Below are 22,789 nucleotides of genomic sequence, written 5' to 3' on the forward strand. Positions count from 1 at the left end.
TTAAAACCCGTAACATTTATTGCCTCAACTGTACTGAAAATCTTTTATTTATATTGTAAAGCACACGCATTCAGGTATACACAAAAAATGTACAATTTTGTATGGATTCACAGAGGCAGTGAACACATTTGTAAATCTACAAAAAACCTCTACGGGAATTTAAAAATTCTAAATATCAAAACCAGTATACGTCTGGGGGAGAGAACTGTGCCTTTTGGGAGCCAGTTATTGCTTCAGCGTACACAGAGTAAGTGGAAAACAAAGAAACAACAAATAAACAAAAACAATTGAGTTCAACGATGGGGCATAAGAAGTGCAGACACACTGTGTGTGCCTGGAGGCAGGAAAGCGCACACACACACACACACACACACACACACATACACACGCACAAATCCTTCAGCCACTCCCTAGTCTCAGCTGCACATGGCCAGTCATCAATAACTGGCTGCCAAAATTAAACAAAAATATGAAACACAAAAAAGACCATCGTTTTGCTTGTCCAAGAATATGTAGACCTATAGGTAAATCAAACTGAAATGTCTTCATAAATTAACACGGAAAGCTGTGATTAGGAGTTTAAACATCGGGGAGAACAGGAAGTTATCAAAAAAAAAAAAAAGTCCTCTTTGGGAACAGTCAGCGAGATATTGACGTGGTGCAAGAGATGGGATGAAGAGCATGAAGACGTGTGTGTGTGTGTGTGTGTGTGTGTGGTGGGGTATGTATAGAGTTTGATGTTCGACATCATTTTCTACCCAGGTTCCCTGGCATGGCACCCTCCCCTCCCCTTCTCTGCCCTCTCTGTCCTTCTGGCCTTAAAACTCACCGGGTGGACAACGGGCCAGACGCGGCCCAGCACCTACAGCAGCTCTGCCCACGAAAGGGTTAACAGCTTTCCTACCACGCCGGCCAATAGGCAGCCAGTTATACTACTACAGACGAGGAGAGGGGAGGTGAGGAAAGAGACGAGAGGATAGCAGAGGAGTAGGGAGGAGAGGAGTCACAAGGCTACAGTATTTATTCATCAACCCCCTGGCACGGCCCTCACCCTGCATCCAAGACACCTGGCATTTCCACAAGACCCACCACCCTCTCTTTCAAACATCCAAAACAGGAGAACGAGAATGAGGAACATGGAGTACGGCACACAACTGAACCGGAAAAGCAACAGAGATGGACAAAAAAAAGCTGGCAATCTGCAGACGTCACTTAAAATCTTAGTGGATCTTTGGCGCAGCTGCGTGAACTACCTACAGCGCTGGGTTGGGTTGGGTTGGGTAAGGTTGGGTTGCCTACTCTGGAGCCGACGAATGTATGAATATGAGCCTAACAGCAATCACAGGGCAAGACGTTTGCACAACACATCCTGTGGGTCTCTGCACTAAAACACACACACACACACACACACACACACACACACACACACACACAAACACACACACACACACACACACACACACACACACACACACGTCCCTACAGACACATACACACAGTCAGTATAAATTCAAAAGAAGAAGAACAAAAAAATAAAAAATCAAGTCATTGTCTGTTAAAAATGATAAGAACGAAAGAAACAAAAAAGATAAACAAACTCATCGCACCCTCAACCGATGCTCCCCCAGGAGACTTGGCCTGTGCCACGGGGGGAGGAGGAGAGGGGGAGAATGGAGCCAGCTCAGGAGGCTACCTCACAGAATTTCATAGCCAGTGGGAGGACAAGGAGGAGGAGACATGGGGGTGAGGGGAGGTATTACGGAATAAGAAAGAAAGATTTCACTACTATCCTTCTATTTTTAAATATTAAGTCTTTTTAAAAACCTGGAAGTAGAAAAGAAAAAAGACACACAGGCAGCCGCACACTCATATATTCATCCAACACACACACACACACACTTCAGGTGCTCACACACAGTGTGGAGGGAGCTCACAGCACAAGGGGGGAGAGAGAGAGAGAGAGAGAGAGAGAGAGAGAGAGAGAGAGAGAGAGAGAGAGAGAGAGAGAGAGAGAGAGAGAGAACAGACACAGAGAGAAGGGGGGGCCTTGGGCCTGGTGAGCTCTTCCTGAGCCAACAGTGGTGTGAACGTGTGTAAAAGACAAGAGAGAGAGAAGGACATTAAAGAGAGAGAGAGAGAGAGAGAGAGAGAGAGACGGCAGAGAGAGTTTAAAGAGCTAAGAGGGGGGGGGCACTCTGGTATAAACTCCAGTCAGTGGGCTCTGTAAAGTCTCCTGGCGAGAGCTTGGGTGTCCATCATCATCATCATCATCATCATCATCGGGCAGCCCTCCTCAGCCCTGAGGAAAGGATGGGTGGACACGCAGGGCAGGGCAGGGCAGAGCAGCCAGGGGTGAGGTGGGGGCCGGTTGGTAGGCTGGGATAATGTAAGAGGTGGTGGTGGTGATGGTGGTTCTGCTGCAGCTGCTGCTGGTGGTGGTGTTATTGTTGTGGTGCTGTTGACGGCTGATGATGCAGATGGCTCTCCACTCCAGTCTAGTCCACCTCCATGGGCTCTTCTGCTGTGGCCGAGTCCTGAGCCGCCGAGGAGGCAGACTCGGGGGTGCCCTCTGTGGGGGGCTCTGTGGTACTGTCAGAGGGGGTGGCAGCAGGGGCAGCGCTGGACTCTTCGCTCTCTTCACTGCAGCTGCTACTACTACTACTGCTACTGCTGCTGCTGCTGCTGACGTGTTCATTGCTCTCCTCTCCTGCCTCCCGGCTCTCGGGACTGGCCGCCGTGCCGGAGGGCGCGCTCTGTTCCGATTGGTCCATGTCGGTGGGCTCGCTGTTGGGGCTGTCGTTGGAGCCACTGGGCAGCTCACGCTCTTCCGAGTCGGCCTCCCTCTTCGCAGCGGCACCCTTCTTCTTTTCCTTTTTCTCTCCCGCTTTGCTCTCCTCTGAACTGGCCTCCGACTGGGTGCTTGAAGGCTCTGAGAGAGAGACAGAGAGAGAGAGAGAGAGAGAGAGAGAGAGAGAGAGAGAGAGAGAGAGAGAGAGAGAGAGAGAGAGAGAGAGAGAGAGAGAGAGAGAGAGAGAATTAATATGAGTGGCATTTTGTGCATATAATAATTAGCAATTACAGTATTACGAAGGTTAACTCTCTCCCTGTTAACTCTCCTAACATTATGTGTGCATTAAAACGTGTTAGTCAGCATGTACGATTCTAAATGCATGGATGTGGTGAAAAGGGGTGACCAAATATACCTGAGCTCCAGGGCAAACGCAAGCATGGACGTCTGCGTCGTACAGCTCAGTCTCCAGAGCCTTTCTCCAGCTAGCTCTCCTCCAGCATTCCCAGTTTGCGAGGAAAACCTCACGACGATAAATAAAACTCCACAGTGTCACCATATCTCCACATGGGCAAAGAAACTTCCTTGTCCATACATTTGCACACCAGTCTGAGCAGGGTAGCTCCGATGCTGGCCAAACCAGCTCCAGCATGCGAGCAGGTGCTCACCAGTTCACCAGCCAACCTCTCAGGTGTTCTCCCACTCCTCTTTCAAAATGGCTTCCACTGTTTTTAAAGGCACAGAGCCTCAAAAGGTAGCCGGTGCCCCCATGTGGTGTGGATGTGGTAGTGTGCTGACTAGTCTACATGCAACTACAATATCCCTCCGTAACAGTCCTTCCCCCCTCAAACCATGTTTTTTATTTAAAAAACATTTTTATCTTTTATACTTTTTTTTTTTAAACTCTACACATTTTCCTATTTTCTTTCATATTTACAAATTATATACACTGTTCTCTAAAACAGAACTAAAAACGACAAGAATAGTTCCCTTGGACATCCAACAGTAACGTATGGGAAACCTTGAGAAAACAGCAAAACCCATCAATCCATCCGTGTCCAATCATAACTATGCTCAGGTTATTGCTATGACCCACCAAAGCACTCCTGTGCCACCCCTAACTGGAGGTTTGGGTATAATTTGCCATGACTGCGAAACAGACCACATGCATTCATGAGAACCCACAGGCAGTGTCCAATAAACCTCATGATGATACACACGTAGCAATAGTTTAGGATCCTCCAGGAGATTAATTTTCAATCCATCAGATGCTAAGGTACATTGTGGCTCCTCTCCCACAGGCAGGTCAGAGCTCTCACAGTTCAGGATTTCATTGTACATCACACTGCCCTCAGCAGCTTCACAAGTATCCACATGGGCATCCCTGTCACAAACAGCATTCTCTTCAATCTTTTCGGCAGTAGGACGCAAAGGCAAACTAATAACATCAGACACTTCATTCTCAGAAACGGGGTCAGCTTCTTGTCCATTCTCACCCAAGCTATGCATTTCAAGACTTTGCACTACCACCTCACACATGTCAGTACTGCCCAGAGCTACAGCGTCATTCTCAGGTTCAAAGGCAACACCATCAACAGTCTCCTTGCACACAGACAAATCACGGGCATTTTCAGATGGTCCCTCACATGTGCTGACATCAATAGCATTAGCTTCACTACAGTAGAGTTCCTCCCAATCCACAAAGAATGTCTCAGTTAGGTCCACTGTTTCCTCCTCACTTCCAACATTCTCCTCCCCATCAGTGACCTCGTCATCACAAAGCTCATTCATTTCTTCAAACAACGTATCTGTTACCTCCACAATACCACTTTCAGTTTTCTCAATTCCCTCTTTCAAGCACGAGCAGGGCACCAGCTGTTCGAAAGAGCCTGCAGAAGACAGAGGGTATTTCTGAGGGAGTGTAACCCCGTCATTATCCCGTTGTTCAATCTCTCTCTGTATCATTTCAATTTCCTGTCTCATCTTCCCTATGTCTTCTCGCAGGACTGCCATTTCCTCTTCATGTAGTTTTAAAGCCTCTGCCTTTTCATCACTTGCCCCTAGCCACATTAACAGTACATCAATGAGTTCCGGTTTCCTTGCATCAGCCGATACCTTCGCCCCACAAAAGTCCACCACTGCGCGCACATCTTGCTTAGGAAGTCTCAGCAACCGAAGTCGCGTCACCTCCTCTGCCAAAAAGTCTTCCACCACAAAGACAGACATTTTCACAATTCACACAATCAAGCTACTCAATGCAAACCAGACAACACCAGGGAGGACACCAATTGCAACAAACTGTAATCACTGACTTCCATTTCAATTGACTCGAGCCCCCATTTACAGAAATAGCATAGACATTACCCCAAAGGCTTACCTGACTAGCTAGCAAACAAATCAAACGCACATAGGACCTTGGCACAATACATAGCAACCAAGTAAGCAGCTGATACCACACAGCTCTCACTCCAAATCCAAACTGTAAACATAGCAAAAACACAGTAAGCAGTTGATACCTCACAACCCTTACAACAAAGAAAAGAATGCAAAGCAAAAACAAAACAAAAGAAACCAAGTCCTATCACAAAGTCATTAGCCTAGCCACCTAGCTACCCAAACACATGGTTAGCTCCCATGCTACAAACATTTATGCTAATTCACAAACCCAAGCTCATTGTCTAATGTTCAATCCCGGACGAAGCCTCCACTTATTACGAAGGTTAACTCTCTCCCTGTTAACTCTCCTAACATTATGTGTGCATTAAAACGTGTTAGTCAGCATGTACGATTCTAAATGCATGGATGTGGTGAAAAGGGGTGACCAAATATACCTGAGCTCCAGGGCAAACGCAAGCATGGACGTCTGCGTCGTACAGCTCAGTCTCCAGAGCCTTTCTCCAGCTAGCTCTCCTCCAGCATTCCCAGTTTGCGAGGAAAACCTCACGACGATAAATAAAACTCCTCAGTGTCACCATATCTCCACATCGGCAAAGAACCCTCCTTGTCCATACATTTGTGCACCAGTCTGAGCAGGGTAGCTCCGATGCTGGCCAAACCAGCTCCAGCATGCGAGCAGGTGCTCACCAGTTCACCAGCCAACCTCTCAGGTGTTCTCCCACTCCTCTTTCAAAATGGCTTCCACTGTTTTTAAAGGCACAGAGCCTCAAAAGGTAGCCGGTGCCCCCATGTGGTGTGGATGTGGTAGTGTGCTGTCTAGTCTACATGCAACTACAATATCCCTCCGTAACAAGCTGCTTACATAACTAAACTGTCTGGAGCAGTAGATTATAAAGACTTTGACTGGATGACAGAGTCAGAGGTAGGCCTCAATGCTGTTGGCGATGTAGACCAGGAAATAGCTGCTGTAACATTCTGGGGCCAATCAGCTTTGAAGCAACTCCCCAATGTTTAGTTTCATTTTTGCTGATGAGGTCATTTACACTTCAAGTTCCTGGTTAAAGTCTACTACGCTACGAATGTGTTCTTCCTGTGCAACAAACTCTTTTACGTTCACTTATCTCTAGAATTGATCACGATGTATAACTCTCAAATGTGTCGAGATTATGTACATACACACAGAAAAACACACATCACAGTCTACAGTTTGTCCCGGCCCTTGGAGGAGTGTTCCCAAATGTGTAAAAATAGTAGGTGTTATTTACACGACACTACCCAGTAGTTACTCCCAGTACAAGCTGGGTGGTCATCACTCAGCACAGCGGGACATGCAAACATACATCTGTCTAAACTCTACCCAAATTTTGAAAAAAATCACTGTCTTTTCACGCGCTGCTTTGACATTGTCTGAACTTCTTAGTTTCTGGAAAGCGAAATGGGATAAAGTAAACAACATCTGTATTTAACAGGTTAACATTGCTTGAAAATGAAATGGAGGGGGGGGGGGGCTTCGTGCGACTGCAGATGGATGGATTAAGGGGGGTGAGCTTAAAAAAAAAAAAAAAGTATTCTGAAGTATTGATGATCTCTGGCAGCAGCTGGCTATCTGGGCTCCCCACAGCTGGACTGTAAATCACAAATCATCTCTAACTGTTAGGCCGGGGAGATATGCTTACTGCTGAATACGTATGCAGGGGCACTTTCCGTGCATGAGTGCATTGCCATGCGAATTTGACATTTTTGTGCACGGTAAGCACCGGTCAATACACGCTTACGCAGACACAGTACATGTTCAGTGCAGTATTGACAAAATCGTGAGAGGTGATCTTCAAAACGGACAATAGTGGACAACAATGAGAAGCCCGTACTGCCCCCCTAGATGATACCTTCAGTATCGTGGGAAGTGCTCCAATCGTCCTAAAGGAGGTATGTGCAATCGGATGCATGCGAAATGTAAGGCACACAGCATGCGTGCATCTCAACAGGCACCAGACTCTACTGCTGTACTTTAAAAAAAAAAGAAGCTCTCCCACTATGGGAATATGATTCCTACCGCTTCACACCAGCTATCTGCCAAAAGCGCTCACTTAACCACATGCCCACTGGGAATCCACAATCCATTTACAGCTCTAGATTCTTACTGGAGAGGGGGGATTTAAGTATGAATATTCTGAGCCACAGGAAAACACCAGTGTGATGTGAGCAGACCATAATTCTATGATCCAGTTTTTTTATTGTTAGTATGCCAATCCACTGTTAAGTATGTCCAATGTCAAATATCATCCGTAGAGACTCTACTGTCCCACGCTTGACTTCAGATACCATGTCATGGTGTGCCACTGGAATGACTAAGTACCGGTATGTAAAATATACTTTTTATAGCACATGTGCAAACCAAAAATGCTTCACAGTTACAGCATAAAGTAAAAAAGAAATAGAAAATAAAGCCCAAATCCAGCCCAAAAAGGGGCAGGCGTGGCCTAACGGTTAGGGAGGTGGCCTTGAGATCAGAGGGTTGCAGGATCAATATCCAATACTTGCCAGCAGAATGAATGTCTGTCCCAATACCTCCATCCATGGCTGCAGCGCCCTTGAGCAAGGCTCCTAACCCCACACATTGCCCCAGACTGTAACTAGTACCCTGAAATAACCGCATGTAACGCTGGGGTTATACTGGGTGCGCTACATTATGTTAAAGTGATCGTGATACTGTGCCATTTTTGGAAATAAGCTCACATTACCTCTCCCATTGTGATAAATGATTCAGTTGTACCTTTCTGCTGTACTTCCAGCCGTTGTCTGAGTGTTGCAGTGCAAATTTTACGTTACATTAACGTTGGGTCCTATGAGACCAGCTAGCCGCCAGCTGGTCTCATAGGATTCCATGTTCATTGCTAGCATGGAGGTAAAATTTGCACTGCCATACATGGAGAATGATTGAAAGTATACAAGAGAAAGGTAAAACTCATATCATTTAACTCAAGGAGAGGTGTACAATAGGCTTATTTCCAAAAATGGCACAGTATCACTTTGCTGCACCGCTGTGTCTGGTGCACCAGTTCCACTCAATATAGTGGGCTCTAATCATTACGGCAGTGTAGCTCCAGCATAAGTTGCTCTGGGGTAAAAGTGTTAGCTTAATGCAATGTAATGTAATCGAGACCATACCTTGGTCCTGGCAGGCGGCCGTGGAGCTGGCTGGCCCCGAGTCCTCCTCTTCCTCCTCCAGCTCTTCGTCCCTCTTGTCCGACGGCGAGCCAGAGGACTGGGCGAGGGCCTGCTTGGCGTCCGTGGAGCTCTCGGGAGCAAGCGCAGCAGGCCGGTGGCTCTCGGCCTCCGCCGGGGGTGCGGGGTCCACCTCGGCCTCCTCTTCCTCGTCCTCTTCCTCCTCATCGTCCTCCTCCTCTTCCTCTGCGCCTCCCTCCTCCCCGTCCTTCAGGAACTTGAGCCTCTTCACCTCCGGCTGCTCCTCCTCCAGGCTCTCCTCCTCCTCCTCGTCCTTCACCGAGTGCTTGCTCCTCGTCAGCACCCGGCTGGGGCCTGACGGAGACGCTTCGCTGCAGAGGCAAATAATAGAACAAAAATGTATCATGTGAACCAACATGAAGTGAAGTGCTCAGGGTACCTCAGTCATGGAGGAAGATGGGGGAGAGCACTGGTTAATTTCTTCCCCCCCACCAACCTGGCGGGTGAGGAGTCGAACTGGCAACCTTTCTGGCGCAATAACCACTAACCCATGACTACCCTAACCTGAATGCATTTATGAAGGAGTCAGTGAGTAAATGCACCCATGACTGACATGGTGTGTGAGCTGTCGGCTAGGGCCCCGACAAGAGACGCCGCGCTGCAGGGAGGCGAATGGAACACAATATAGGCTAGTGACAATGGCCTCAAAATTTTGAGACACCCCAACCGGAGGTAGAACAAAACCCAATAATGTTTTTCCTCATCTCTAAGGTGTCCCATACATGAAAATGATTCTTGGCCAAAGTGATTTTAATGCTAAGCCTAAACATTTTACACATTTCCATATGCACCTCCAAACAAAAAAAGCACCAAAAATATGACTTCTCCGTATGGGAGTAGATATATAAAAAATCATGCAGAAAATTACCAGAAGCTCTGAGAGCTTTGAGAATTGGTATGCTTGTGCCCAGGGGCTACCTGCATCTGATAGAAGTGGTTGAATTTGACCATCTTGATGTATGAGGGAGATATAGGCATTTAATCACACACCTAAAATAGGCGGAAAATGAAAAAAAGTGATATTTATACAGAATGTCATCATTTACATTGTAATTGCTTTGTCAGGGAATGTCCTATGCACACATATGACAGCTTGGTGGAAAGAGGAGATTGTGCTGAATCCAGCAATACCTCATATGTATATATTTACTGAATATTAAAGATGCCATATCGTTCAATGTATGAGGTGCCCAGAATGAAAAAAAATCGAAAAGGAGTTACAGGACCTATTTCAATGCACTTTAGTGGTGACAGGAATGCTCACAATTGTATTACAGTATATTACTTCAAATAAACTTATTATTAGTGTGTGGTGCTATAGATTATGCTTGAATGAAGAATCAGATTAGGGTGAAAATATATTCATCACTAGTGTGTATATATATATATCATTTCTTATACATTGTTAAGCTGGAAAATGCAGTGACTCCACCTACTTCCAATGCCTTGCAATTAGCTCATCAGAGTATTGCATCACTCCTTTCAGGTAGATATGATAGAGGAAGGTGAAATAGAGTGGATGTTATTCAGTTTGTTCAGAGATCTTTTATCTTCCACGAAGTGAAGCTCTCCAGTTCTCCCATGAAAGAGCCAGCTTTATATATAGGCCTATATAAATATACAGTGCCGCCAGTTACTATTGGCACCCTTGAAGTTTAAGTACATTATGGGACATATCTCCAGACAACAAATAATAAGGTCAACCATGATTTTTCTATAGATAGCTTGTGGTTGATACTAATGTAAAAATAATCAACAGCATTAAATATTTAACTATGAGAGGGAAAAAATTGAAGACGGCAAAGCTCCCTGGATCACTGGTATTGGCACCCTTTACTGGATACCATTGTGGAAACCTAATTTGACTCAATTATGGTAAATCGCAAATGGGAATCACCTTTGACTACTTGCTTTTGACCATAGAACATGAATTAGGCACAAAGTAGTGCCTTTTGGTTGGAGACCAAGGCAGACCACATTGCTTAATAAAAGTCATAACAGGGAACACCTGACGGCTGTATGAGAAAATACAGGCATAGCACAGCCCTTTTAATAATGTTTTAAGGTCAGATGAAGCAATAGCACAGTTTTTCAGTGACTTACACAAACAGCATGTTTGCATACTCTGCAAGAAAGTCTTTAAGGAAAAGGACACCCTACCAAAAATCAATCATGGTGTCCGATCCATAATATTATGCCACCCCATTGTTGCACCAGGTATTGGAGGCTTTGACCGTATCACAGGTATCATGACAGGCATCATGACATGACAGGTATCATCATTTACAGGAAAATGTGTAACCATGGCAAGAACACTTGGTTTGAGTTGAACATCATGTGCACTCCAGCAAGACAAAACCCCAAAGAACACATCCAAATGCACAGTGGATTGGTTGTAAAATGAAAGAACACAGTCATTGATGAAAACCAAAACCTTCGGAGGCTGCCATTGCTGTCTAATAACCCTTGAAGGAGGGGTGCCAATATTCCTGGACATGCCCTTTTTCGTGTTTTTGCTTGAAATTACAAAATGCATTTGGAAATAAATTCTTGGCAATTCTAAATATCTTATAATGTTCAATTAAAAGATCCTGATGTTAAAAGTTGTGTATATTTCAATGTATTTCTGGATATATTGCACACTTTGTAAATAAAATTAAAGGGTGCCAATACTAACTGGCGGCGCTGTATATATTGCATCTGTAGGCTATAATAAAGCTGGAAAAGGTGAGATTGTGCTGAATCTAACATTACCTCATATGTATATATATTCTCAACATTGATGATGGTACATCGTTCAATATATGATGTGTCCAAAAAAGAAAGAAAATGAACCAGTCCATTCCATAGATATAAAAGTTCAAAGGCTGGTTAATTATTAACCGTAGTGGTGCTCTGTAGCCTAGTATATATTTAAGTATAATATTATTAACCAATACAACACAGTGAGGGAACTATATGGTATAAGGATATTTGTTCTTAAAACTTCCTTACAATAATATAGCGTACCAGAGATACACTGCACCAACATACCATTAATGTGTGCAGGTATCGTAATGGCATTGATAAACCTAAATCAATAAAATCGATGAATCAATCAAAGTACATCATGATACAAAATTGTCATTCAATGTCCTAACGATTAGAGAAAGAGAAAAGAGAAGAAAGAATGCATTGTGTACTGTACTGTATCACTAAAGGCAGATGAGAATAAAGCTTTTCACATTTATTTTTAAAACAAGATAAGAAAGAAGAAAGAAAGAAAGCCCATTGGGAAACTCCAAGTCCCATTGTCATTGTGACACAGCACTCCACAGCACACAAGTGAACACTGCACACTGCACACAACGAAATTGCATTTATGCCTCACCCGTGCAAGGGGGCAGCCCTCAGTGGCGCCCCATGGGGAGCAGTGCGGTGGGACGGTACCATGCTCAGGGTACCTCAGTCATGGAGGAGGATGGGGGAGAGCACTGGTTGATTACTCCCCCCACCAACCTGGCGGGTCGGGAGTCGAACCGGCAACCTCTGGGATGCAAGTCTGACGCCCTAACCGCTCACCCATGACTGCCCGTAACTATCGGGACAGTTCTAATTTGGACAGGAAGCTGGTTCCAGCATTTTGCAGAATGACTAAATGCCATCTCACCCTGTCTAGATCTAGCCAGTAGCCTACAGGGAATTTAAGTTCATTACATTTCCCTGACTCTTTTATCCAATGGCTACATTCAGTGTGTGTGGAAAATACAGAGTGCAGGCTTATACTGTATATAGGGTTATAAGAGTTGAGCATGAAGATAAATACTCTTAGAAGATATGTGTATTCACAAGCTTCTTAAAAATTGAGGGGGATGACCAAACTCTTGTATCAGCTGGTAACTTGTCAGACCATTGGGATTACCTTGTCAGAGGCCAAGGCCAGACTGTTGGTGTTACAGTATTGCGAAGCAACATTACATTTTAGTGCAGCCTCAGATAAAATGAAACAGTTCCTTCCAGGAGAGAATTGCACTAGTCAAGGTACAGAACCTGAGTGGCATATTGGGTCAGGTACAGTCTGATTTCCTGTATATTGAACAGTGCAAAAGAGCATCAGTAATTTGGCAGTGTATTCAGAAAAGATGGGCAGTCATAAATAATACCACCCAGGTTTATGTAGCGTTTTCTGGGGTAACAGTGGTTGACCTCATGTCCTGCTTGATATAATGGCAGATGATGGTGGTGTTGCTTCATCCATGTGGCCAGGTCTGAGAGACAGGCAGATAGACACATAGACATTGCAAAAAGGTGGAACTAAGACAATGCATTAGAGCAGGGATGTCAAACTCAGGCCCAGGGGCCAAATTTGGCCAGCAGAGCCATTTTATTCAGCCCGCGAGATCATTTCAAATGTGTATTACAGTTGGCACATACACCATTAATGTATAGCGTAACACTACTTGAACATGAAATTTGTTGTATCACAGGATGTGCAGACACATTTGAAAAGACAAATATGATGGGAAAGAGTGTATGTGAAATTTAACTATGAGTATAAAGTGCATGTATGCACAATTTTAGTCCATTTTTCAAAATAATTGTTGAGTTCGGCCCGCGAACTTGGTTCCAGATTTTGATTTTGGCCCTCAGTCAATTTGAGTTTGACTCCCCTGCATTAGAGCATTAGAACACCCTAATTTTCCCAGTTATTTATTGTTATTCAAGTTGTAGACATTGAATGCATAGCTTGAGATGGTACAACGGTAATTAGACATCTAGAGGTGAAAGAGACGTTCTGAAACGTTTGATCAGTAGTGTACACGCAGAAACTATGGAGTATTTCGCTGGACAGACAGGTGTTTATCATCAACATAGCAGGGAGCAGGGTGAGTGGACAACATTGCCCAGTGAGATGAGATAAAGATGGCAAAGAGAGGGGGGCCTAGCACAGAACCCCTGAGAGGATTTGAGTTGAGGGGTCTTGACCATGGCACATTAAAGGAATGCACAGTGTGGTCTGTACCGCCGATGCCTTGTTCCCAATTAATTGTATTAAGCCTACATTTAGCAAATGCACCAGGATAGATAACGTCATTACTCTTCTGACTTGCACTTTGGTTGGCCCTTTCTTCCAGGTCCAGCCAAACCATTTGCTTAGCTGTAGAATATGATGTGGTTGCTGGATTGAAGTCTAGTGTATTTGACACACTGTTATTTCCCTTAGTTTAACAAACATACCATAGCCTTAACTTTCCTCCTATTTGCCAAAAATGATTTGCCAAAATTATATTATAAAAAATAAAACGATCTGTAACCGGATGAAGAAAAGTGTGAGACATCATAGTTCTTTACTTGGTAAATCCAGCCATAGGGATTAGTCATCAGATGACATGTGAAATGTCACCAGTAGGCTACAGATATGGTGCTTTATAACTTCACTAACATTTAATGGCAGAAAGTGGGTTAATCAATTTTTAAATTAAAGCTATGAACAAATAAGTCACTGAATTCAATTCACTAACATGTGACATGATGGTATCAAGCCACACCTGAGTGATGTCAGGTAATGCCTGAGTGAACTTGATGAAGAAGCTATGCATGGATCTATGAACTTTTGAATTCACTATTCAATATGTTTGCTATTCCCCTCCCTGTTTATTACAGTAGGCTCATGAAATAAAAGGCCTTTGCTTCCTGCTGTCAGGCTTTGGTAATACACATAACATTTGTATGTAAACATAAACTCATTGCTCCTTCCAGGAGCAGTCTTTATTGGAGTCACACTACCACCACCCAGCACCTCCTCCCTCCCTCTATAACCACAGCAGGCCTGGTTAAAGCCCATTAACTGGATAGGGCATCACCAAGACTGCTAAAGACCTGTGCTGTTGAAGTGGCTGAGCTACTGGAATAGTTATTCAGCCCGAGTGAACATCTTAGTAAGGCACCAACTCTGAACACATTATGCCTTATCCCGGTCCCCAAAAAGCCACATCCAAAAGAGATAAACGACTTAAATCGAGTGGCCCTCCCTTCCCACAACAGGAAGACAATGCTGTGACATACACACAGACCGCAGTAAGTCATGTACTGGATCTAGTACCGTTTTCATACCAGGAGAAGGATGGAGTGGATGATGTCATCACATACCTATTGCACAGGACATAGAGTCATGTTCCTTTACTTTTCCAGCGCTTTCTAGAACATCCAAAACTCAATTGGGAGAGAGGCTCCTGGGTCTGGATGCCCTCGTAGTGTACTTGATCAGGGACTACCTAACAGAGTGGCCACAGTTTGTCAAACTGAAAGATTGCCTCTTGGACACTGTAGTATGTGGTACTAAAGCAGCCTAGGGAACTGTGCTCCCTCCTCTCCTGTTCACTTTGTACACATCGGACTTAACGTATTTACAACACAGGCACATGCCACAGATGTTCTTGGATGATAATGCAATTGTATGCTGTATTAAGGCAGGAGGGGAAGGGGGCTTTGTGCAGTGGTGTAATGCACCTACAACTCAACACTAAGACCAAGCAGATGAAGGTGAACTTTTGGAGGTCTAAGCCCGCTCTGCAACCAGTCTCCATTGAGGTTGATGAAGTGGAGATTGTAAGCATATCTAAGTATTTCAGGGTATAACAAGACAACAAACTGGACCGGTCAGCCACAGATGCAGTTTACAAAAAAATACAGTGTTGGCTATACTTGTCTGCTATAAACTCCTTAATATGTTCTATGAGACTGTGGAAGCCAGTATGTGTCCTTTTCTATGCAGTGGTGTGCTGGGGAGGGAGCACAATGAAGAGGGGCTATTAGGTGTCTTGAAAGACTGACAAGGAAAGCTGGCTCTTTCATAGGAGAAGAACTGGAGAGCTTCACTTCGTGGAAGATAAAAGATCACTGAACAAACTGATTAACATCAACTCTATTTCCCCTTCCTCTATCATATCTACCTGAAAGGAGTGATGCAATATTCTGATGAGCTAGTTGCAAGGCATTGGAAGTAGGTGGAGTCACTGCATTTTACAGCTTAACAATACCTACAGATGTGCAAGAAATTATATATGTATACGTATATATATACACACACACTAGTGATAAATATATTTTCACCCTAATCTGATTCTTCATTCAAGCATAATCTATAGCACCACACACTAATAATAAGTTTATTTGAAGTAATATACTGTAATACAATTTTGAGCATTCCTGTCACCACTAAAGTGCATTGAAATAGGTCCTGTAACTCCTTTTCGATTTTTTTCATTCTGGGCACCTCATACATTGGACGATATACCATCTTTAATATTCATAAAATATATACATATGAGGTATTGCTGGATTCAGCACAATCTCACCTTTCCATCAAGATATCATATGTGTGCATATGACATACCCTGACAAAGCAATTACAATGTAAATGATGACATTCTGTATAAATATCACTTTTTTTCATTTTCCGCCTATTTTAGGTGTGTGATTAAATGCCTATATCTCCTTCATACATCAAGATGGTCAAATTCAACCACTTCTATCTGGTGCGGGTACCCCCTGGACACAAGCATACTAATTTTCAAAGCTCTCAGAGCTTCTGGTAATTTTCTGCATGATTTTTTATACATCTACTCCCATACGGAGAAGTCATATTTTTGGTGCTTTTTTTGTTTGGAGGTGCATATGGAAATGTGTAAAATTTTTAGGCTTAGCATTAAAATCACTTTGGCCAAGAGTCATTTTCGTGTATGGGACACCTTAGAGATGAGGAAAAACATTATTGGGTTTTGTTCTACCTCCGGTTGGGGTAGAACGAAAACGAAGGCCTTTTTGGGCCCATTGTCACTAGCCTAATATGTGAACGAATCTTACCAGTCTGCAAGTGCCTAAAAAGAATTTGTAATGCAAATGAATGCATCGGTGAGTGTATGAGCCCATGACTGAGACAGTGTGGGAGGGAGCACCGTACTGTAGGCCCTGCGGAGACGATGCGCTGCGCTGCAGAGGCAAACAGAACAAACTACCATGTGAACAAATCAAGCACCTAAAATGAAATTGTGAATGGCCTTAGCCGTGGCTAAGGCACCGTAGTATTATGCCGGGGGTCATTTCCTGATCCTCCCCTAGATCTCTCTCCCACTCACTTCCTGTCAACATCTCACACTGTTCTATAAAAGCCCCTAATGTTCTTTTTTTTCAACGAATTTGTAAATGAGTCAGTGAATAAATGCATCCATGACTTTAGATAGTGTGTGAGCAACCGACTAGGGCCCAACAAACATCCACTGGACCAATTCAAGAGTTGAAGATTCATCATCAAGAAAATTTGCCCTGGACATGCACACAAGTCGCCACAAATTATGGCAAATGTAACAAATAAGTGAACGTATCTAGTGAGTGTGTTAGTGCATGAAATTAATTTGTGAATGAGTCAGTGCGTACTGTATATGCATCCATGACAGAGATAGTGGGTGAAACCGCTGAGGTCAATGATCAAGTCAGCGAGAAAATAAATTAATCAATTCGCCTGTGAATCACTCCGAGAGAACAAATCTGATTAATTAGCTGAATCCTTCTTTGTGTCATTCAGCCAGACATTGAAAAAATGTGTAGAGCAGCGTAAATAAGGTGTTATGAATTATTGCATGCGATTGAGAAAGTCTTTGAGTGTGTAAATTCAATGAACGATGAATGATTCATCAATGAACAAAGACTGGTAGTAATGAGTTTCTTGTGGATCGTTTTAACACCCGTGGTCTTTACCTGTGTGTTTTGCTGTGTCCACTCCCCGTGTTGGGGTCCTTATTCTCTGTGCTGTCGGGAAGGCCGTTGGTGGCAAGCGAACTAGCCAGCGAGACCTTCTGCCTGTTCAATGGTCTGGGTGTCCCCGGGCCATTCACTTTCCTGTTGGGGGGGGGGGGGGGGGGGGGGGGGAGTGGGAACGGAGGATAAAATGGGGACGGGGGTGGATGAAAAAAAGTCAGTCCCATTATAACGCAACATGGCTTTAGGACAAGACATACAAACTTTGACACACAACATATGTTTGAAGACAAAAAAACTGAAAAATCAGGAAGCGTACTCAACATTGTGAGCTGTAGACTTTTGAAAACAAATGGTTAAGGTGATTTTAGAGTTGCACATGCCCATAGACGGCCATTCTAATGCTGGTAGAGATAAAATCCAAATTAGTCAATTAACAGAGACTGCGGCAAACATGAAATAAACAGTGAGGGGGACTCGAAAACATTGTAGACCACTCAGAAAAGGGGCTTAATGTTCAAAAAAGTGAAGTTCTCCTTTAACTTTGTTGATGAATTAACTCAAACTTCAAAAAATAAATGAATAAAGAAATCGCCATTTCACACAGAGGAAGGGTATAAGCCCGAAACATCTGTGAGGCGATTAAAATTTAAAAAAAATAAAATAAAATAAAAAAGAAATCAAAGAGAAATGTGCACAGCCACTCTTACCTCTCCGCAAATGCAGAAGTATTGCCAGGCAACATCACACCATTCATTCTGCTCACGCCACTGCACCCGTTCTTCCTAGAAATAATACGCCACAAAACATCAGTGCCCTTTTACTGACATTTGGAGTGATAATGTTAATCGGCTCCGAAATGTCAAACATTACAGTCACTTACTCTGATGTGGGGTGCACACAACTGACCACCATTACATTCTGCAAAAGAGAAAAACAAAACAGAGTTCCTAAGTATTTAACAAACTGCCTGTAGAAGTGACGGCACGAGTATAAAAACGCTAGCCTGGGAAATCCCATGATGCTTTGCATAACCGTTCCGATCTGAAAGACAGCATGGCAGCTGCCGTACACTAAGCAAGGGAGCCAATGAGAGAGCAGGCAGGGGTGGAAAGGCTTGACAAAAGGAAACCTGCAGTTTGTTTGAATTAGGGATGCACCGATACCGATACTGGTATCGGTATCGGCACCCGATACTGCTCATTATACTCGTACTCGTAAAGCACTTGCCGATACCAGTAACGATACTGCTATTACACAAAACAATGCAAGATCTGGTCACGTTCTGTGGACTTGAAAGCAGCATGTAAAAAATGTGCCACCTCATACATTTACTAACATTTAAATCTACATGGAAATGGACAATAAAAATATCACAGGTGGGAAAAATAAGGCCATGCATTTATTTTCATTGTATTTTGGTGGTAAAAGGTATCGGTATCGGTACTCGGTATCGGCAAGTACACACATTAATGTACTCGTACTTGTATCGGTTTTCAAAAAAGTCGTATCGGTGCATCCCTAGTTTGAATAAATACAACTGTCCGATTGGCAATGGGCTACATGTATGCCAAATGACACATTCACAACACCCAATAAACGGCCATAGTAAACCTCAACTTTGAGAAATTGCGTAGGTAGCCTCAAGACTCTCACTCAGAGATAGTCTGGTGTTAAAACAGTCCGAAAAAATGCAGAGCCGGCAAAGGTATACATCTTCAAGGAATGTCGAGCGAATAAGGGTGATAAAGAACTCAGAGCACAATGTAGAATTTCATTTTATAGACTGGTCTACCCTAAAATGTAACAGGGTCATTACATGGAAGATTCATTCTAGTCTTTCTATCAGTGTATACGACTGAGATAACACCCTTCATCTAATTTCACTGTGAACGTTGACGAGGGCTTGATTTAGTAGCCAATCCTTATAAAGTGGCATTAACAACATTCGGGAATAAAATCTGAGCTGACCGCTAACTGGATAACTACTGTTGCTCTATGCCAGCTGCCCTATTAAAAGTGATTTATTTTAACATCACATATCACTTCCTCCTTACCAAAGCAGGGGTGCATTTCTCGAAAGCATAGTTGCTAACTACGCCTACATACTCACCTTCTCCACTCCCCGTAGGAACTTCTCTGTGCCGGTGTAGTTCCTCTTTGGCTCAGTCAGCAGCTCACACAGCCTCTGGATGGTGAAAGGGATTCTGAGGGAAATAATGTAAACGAGTTCAGATTGGCGTCATCACGTCAGATCACATTACATTAAGCAGACGCTTTAAAGCACGTCACCATCCCAGTGACCCTCTGATGAAGACGGAAGTAATACCGTCGAAAAACATGTCAGGTAAAAGATAAAAAACTTTGACATGTCTTAAGCAAAAGAAAATCTTAAGTGTTGAGTTAAACAGTAGACAAAATGAACGTAATGCATAGCAACTGGCAGCTTATTCCACCATTGAGGGACAATGACAGCAAACTGTTCGGACTGGGATAGCCTTATCTGATGTTGATGACTCTGCATGTAAACATCTGACTAATAACTATGCCTTACGGCCCATATAGCAAAATAAATAATGGTACAGGCCGCACTGAGTAAAAATAAACAAATGTCATCATAATACAGAATTGCAATCTTGCAATGAACTGCATAGCTCTACAAACAGCAAATGGGTTCATTGAGTTGTCTGAAGTACATTAAGCATTCTTTATTATATGGTTGTGACGTCATCTGTCGAATGCTCCATTCATTTCAACGGGGCTCCCCAACGTTCGGACGTCTGTTATTTTTCGATAACGGACGGGTTGGTCTATAACAGACCGCTGTCAAGGGCAACAAGACTTTTCACTGCTAAAGCGACTTTTCAACAAGACTCTAATCAGCTGCTGTGATAGACAGCACCCGTTGTCCTGGCTACCGCTGTCAATGGCAACAAGACGTTCACTGCTAAAGCCACTGGCTTGTATACAAGTCAGTGGCTAAAGCGAATGTTTCATATCACTCCGCAGGGGGTCCGGTCTTTTGTCACTCTAATCAGCTGCTGCGATAGACAACACCTGTTGTCCTGGCTAGCCTACCTAGCTGTTGCCTAGCGGTGTTCCACAACGGCACTGTTTTGTTTTGCGCAGCAACAATCTTAACATTAAATAGGTCTAAAGAAATGTCCCCGCATGTGTGAATCATTTAAGTATATCCATATAATAAGCGGGTTAACTTTCGGCGAGTCGGTCGCTTTGTGGAATAGCAGCACTTCAGAGAGAACAAGACCCCTCCGCTCCGCGTCGGGGTCTAAAGATTCTCTCTGTCGTGCTGCTATTCCACGGTAGCGACCTTCTCGCCGAACGTTAACCCTTACTTATTTTCCTTCGGAGCAGCACTACTAGGTCAAATTCAGTGAGTCGGTTTCAGGTGCTACCCACAGCTGGGATACCCTGCTTACATCAATCACTTCGTTTACATGATGTTTTCAATTCCGAATTAATAACTCCGAATTAAACACTTCTGCCTGCCGAGTTTAATTTCATCTTTCCTTTAATTCCGAATTAAGAGGTAGTGTTTACATGACATTTTCAACGTGGATTTAAGCTTCAATCAGAATTCAAGTCAGTTAATTCCGAATTAAATGTCTCATGTGAACATAGAAAATGTGGAGCTGTCCAGTCTCATACCCTGTGTATCCATTGACGATCTTCAGTATCCGGGCCTTCATCTCCTCGAAGGGAATGCACTCCACGTTTGGATTAGAGGGTCCCCGCTGCTCCGGGGCTGTGGCCTTGAAGTCATCCATCACCTTCTCCAGCTTGAAGATGAAGTAACTCTTGAACTGGGACCATGGCACCCTAGAGAGGAATGCATTCATGAAGATGTTAAATGCCATTTCATTTAGTTGCGTAAGCACCTGTTCAACAACAACTACAAGGCAGCAACCCTAGAAGTTAGAGATTCCATCATTCACTTAAGAATGTAAAGTACACTTTTCAAGATAAGGTGTGATGGCAAGCTGACAATGACAGACATACATGAGTAACCAAGACCACCACGAGTAACATCACAACAGTAACGTTGTGGCCGAAGACATGTTTATCTGCAATTTGTTCATTACAACATAAATGACAACAATCATCTAGTGGTTCCTTACAGAGTTTCTCCAGTTTTGGAAACGTGGCATAGAAACTGCTCCAACACAGGAGTGGGTTCTTTCTTCGCTTTCTTCTCGAAGTCTGCAGAGAGAAAACAATTGATACATTTTTCATCGGTGGAAAACCTTGCTCGGCTGACCTTTTCATTGTGTAAACTATGGCAACAGTGGGGTGGGAAAGTTAACACTTTGGCGAACCTTGGCTTGGTTATAAACAAACGTAACCAGATTGTAACGTCACTCACTTCAACTAATGTGTGCGCATCAATGATACAGTAAGGTGTGCACCCATCAAAAGATTAGGACGGTATATTTCTCCAATTGTTATGTCATTGCGATCCGTCATGTTAGCACAGGTTTAGCTGTCGTAAGAGACCTTATTGTAAACTGTTACACTAGACGTAGAGAGTCAGACTTACAATCAGCTTAAGTCAATTCATTGGTCAGAGTCACTTGGCCTATTTCGGTCTTGTGGCCTAATTTATTGAGAATGCACCTGATGTCAACGCCGAGTATGTTACACAACTGTAAACAATAGCATGACACCATACTTTCATCTCATACACTGTGTGGTGACAATTAAGAGGACTGGCAGGAATAGCAGAAATGGAGACCTGATTGTAGTTACACACCCAAGACATAACACTCGTAACGTCGTGTTTCTTGGCTGGCAAACGATGAAAACTACTAGCATGCCAAGCTACTGTTAGCAGGAAAAAAGGTACTGTTAGCAGGAAAAAAGGTACTGCTGCCATCACTAGTTCTACCATGCAGAGCTGAAGAAAATGTTAAGACACAATAGGAGAGAACAAGACAACCGCGGACAATTAGCCAACATTACACTCAAAAAGCCAGGTCAAAAAAGTGTCAATTTGTCAACAATCGTAACGACTACTTGGCAAACTCGAACTAGGTTAGCTTGCCAATCAGCTAGTCAAATTTACCGGCAATGTATGATAATGACGCTGGTTTTATTTAGTACATGGTTTCTGTAAATGGCATTCGTTGAGGAAATGCATATATTACAACCATAGCCGTTAACATAACCACAGTGACAGGGGAATTTAGTACAGAAAGGTAAATACAGGCTAGCAAGCAAGTTAGCTCAGAGAGCTGTGGGGGTATCTTCAGCTAGCGTGGATGCCCGAGCTTGCCAATGTCACAAATAGCTTACCAAGCTAGCAAGCTAGAGCTAGACAACATAGCTAATGCTAGCTGCGTCCATTACTTATCGCTAGCAAGGTAAGTTAGATAGCATAGATGGCTAAGTTCAAAACCCAAACAACATCTCGAATTTACACGTCGCCTTGTCAAGGAGTACAAACAAAACGGAAACGTATTAACCTTTAAGTGCCTCCAGAAGAGTGTCGATTTCCATGTTCGAGGTGATCTCGAGGAAAAGTCCGAATTCAGGAGATAGAGCGCTGATGGCCGCCTGGAGACAAGACAAAAAATGGGAAAGGAAAAATGTTTCAATATGGCG

At 43.6% G+C, this 22,789-nt stretch overlaps 1 protein-coding gene across 1 annotated transcript; it reads right to left on the bottom strand.

Moving 5' to 3' along the window:
- Positions 1-22,789, bottom strand: ppp4r2b (protein phosphatase 4, regulatory subunit 2b). The gene is made up of 9 exons (XM_063215272.1): positions 22,651-22,789; positions 21,307-21,388; positions 20,837-21,007; positions 19,281-19,374; positions 18,051-18,088; positions 17,878-17,952; positions 17,168-17,308; positions 8,354-8,742; positions 1-2,929 (listed from the first exon to the last, which is right to left on the bottom strand). Exons 1-9 carry the CDS (start codon positions 22,682-22,684, stop codon positions 2,496-2,498), a joined length of 1,458 nt encoding a protein of 485 aa, XP_063071342.1. The 5' UTR covers positions 22,685-22,789; the 3' UTR covers positions 1-2,495.

This window comes from Engraulis encrasicolus, chromosome 14, assembly GCF_034702125.1.
Source record: "Engraulis encrasicolus isolate BLACKSEA-1 chromosome 14, IST_EnEncr_1.0, whole genome shotgun sequence".
In the NCBI taxonomy this organism is placed as follows: Eukaryota; Metazoa; Chordata; class Actinopteri; order Clupeiformes; family Engraulidae; genus Engraulis; species Engraulis encrasicolus.

Coding starts and splice junctions, on each gene's coding strand:
- ppp4r2b (XM_063215272.1), bottom strand. CDS start 22,684: ATGGAAATCGACACTCTTCTGGAGGCACTTAAAG. Junction 21,389..22,650: donor TCTTCTGGAGGCACTTAAAG/GTTAATACGTTT, acceptor TTCTCTCTGCAG/ACTTCGAGAAGAAAGCGAAG. Junction 8,743..17,167: donor GGACACAGCAAAACACACAG/GTAAAGACCACG, acceptor TTGCCTCTGCAG/CGAAGCGTCTCCGTCAGGCC.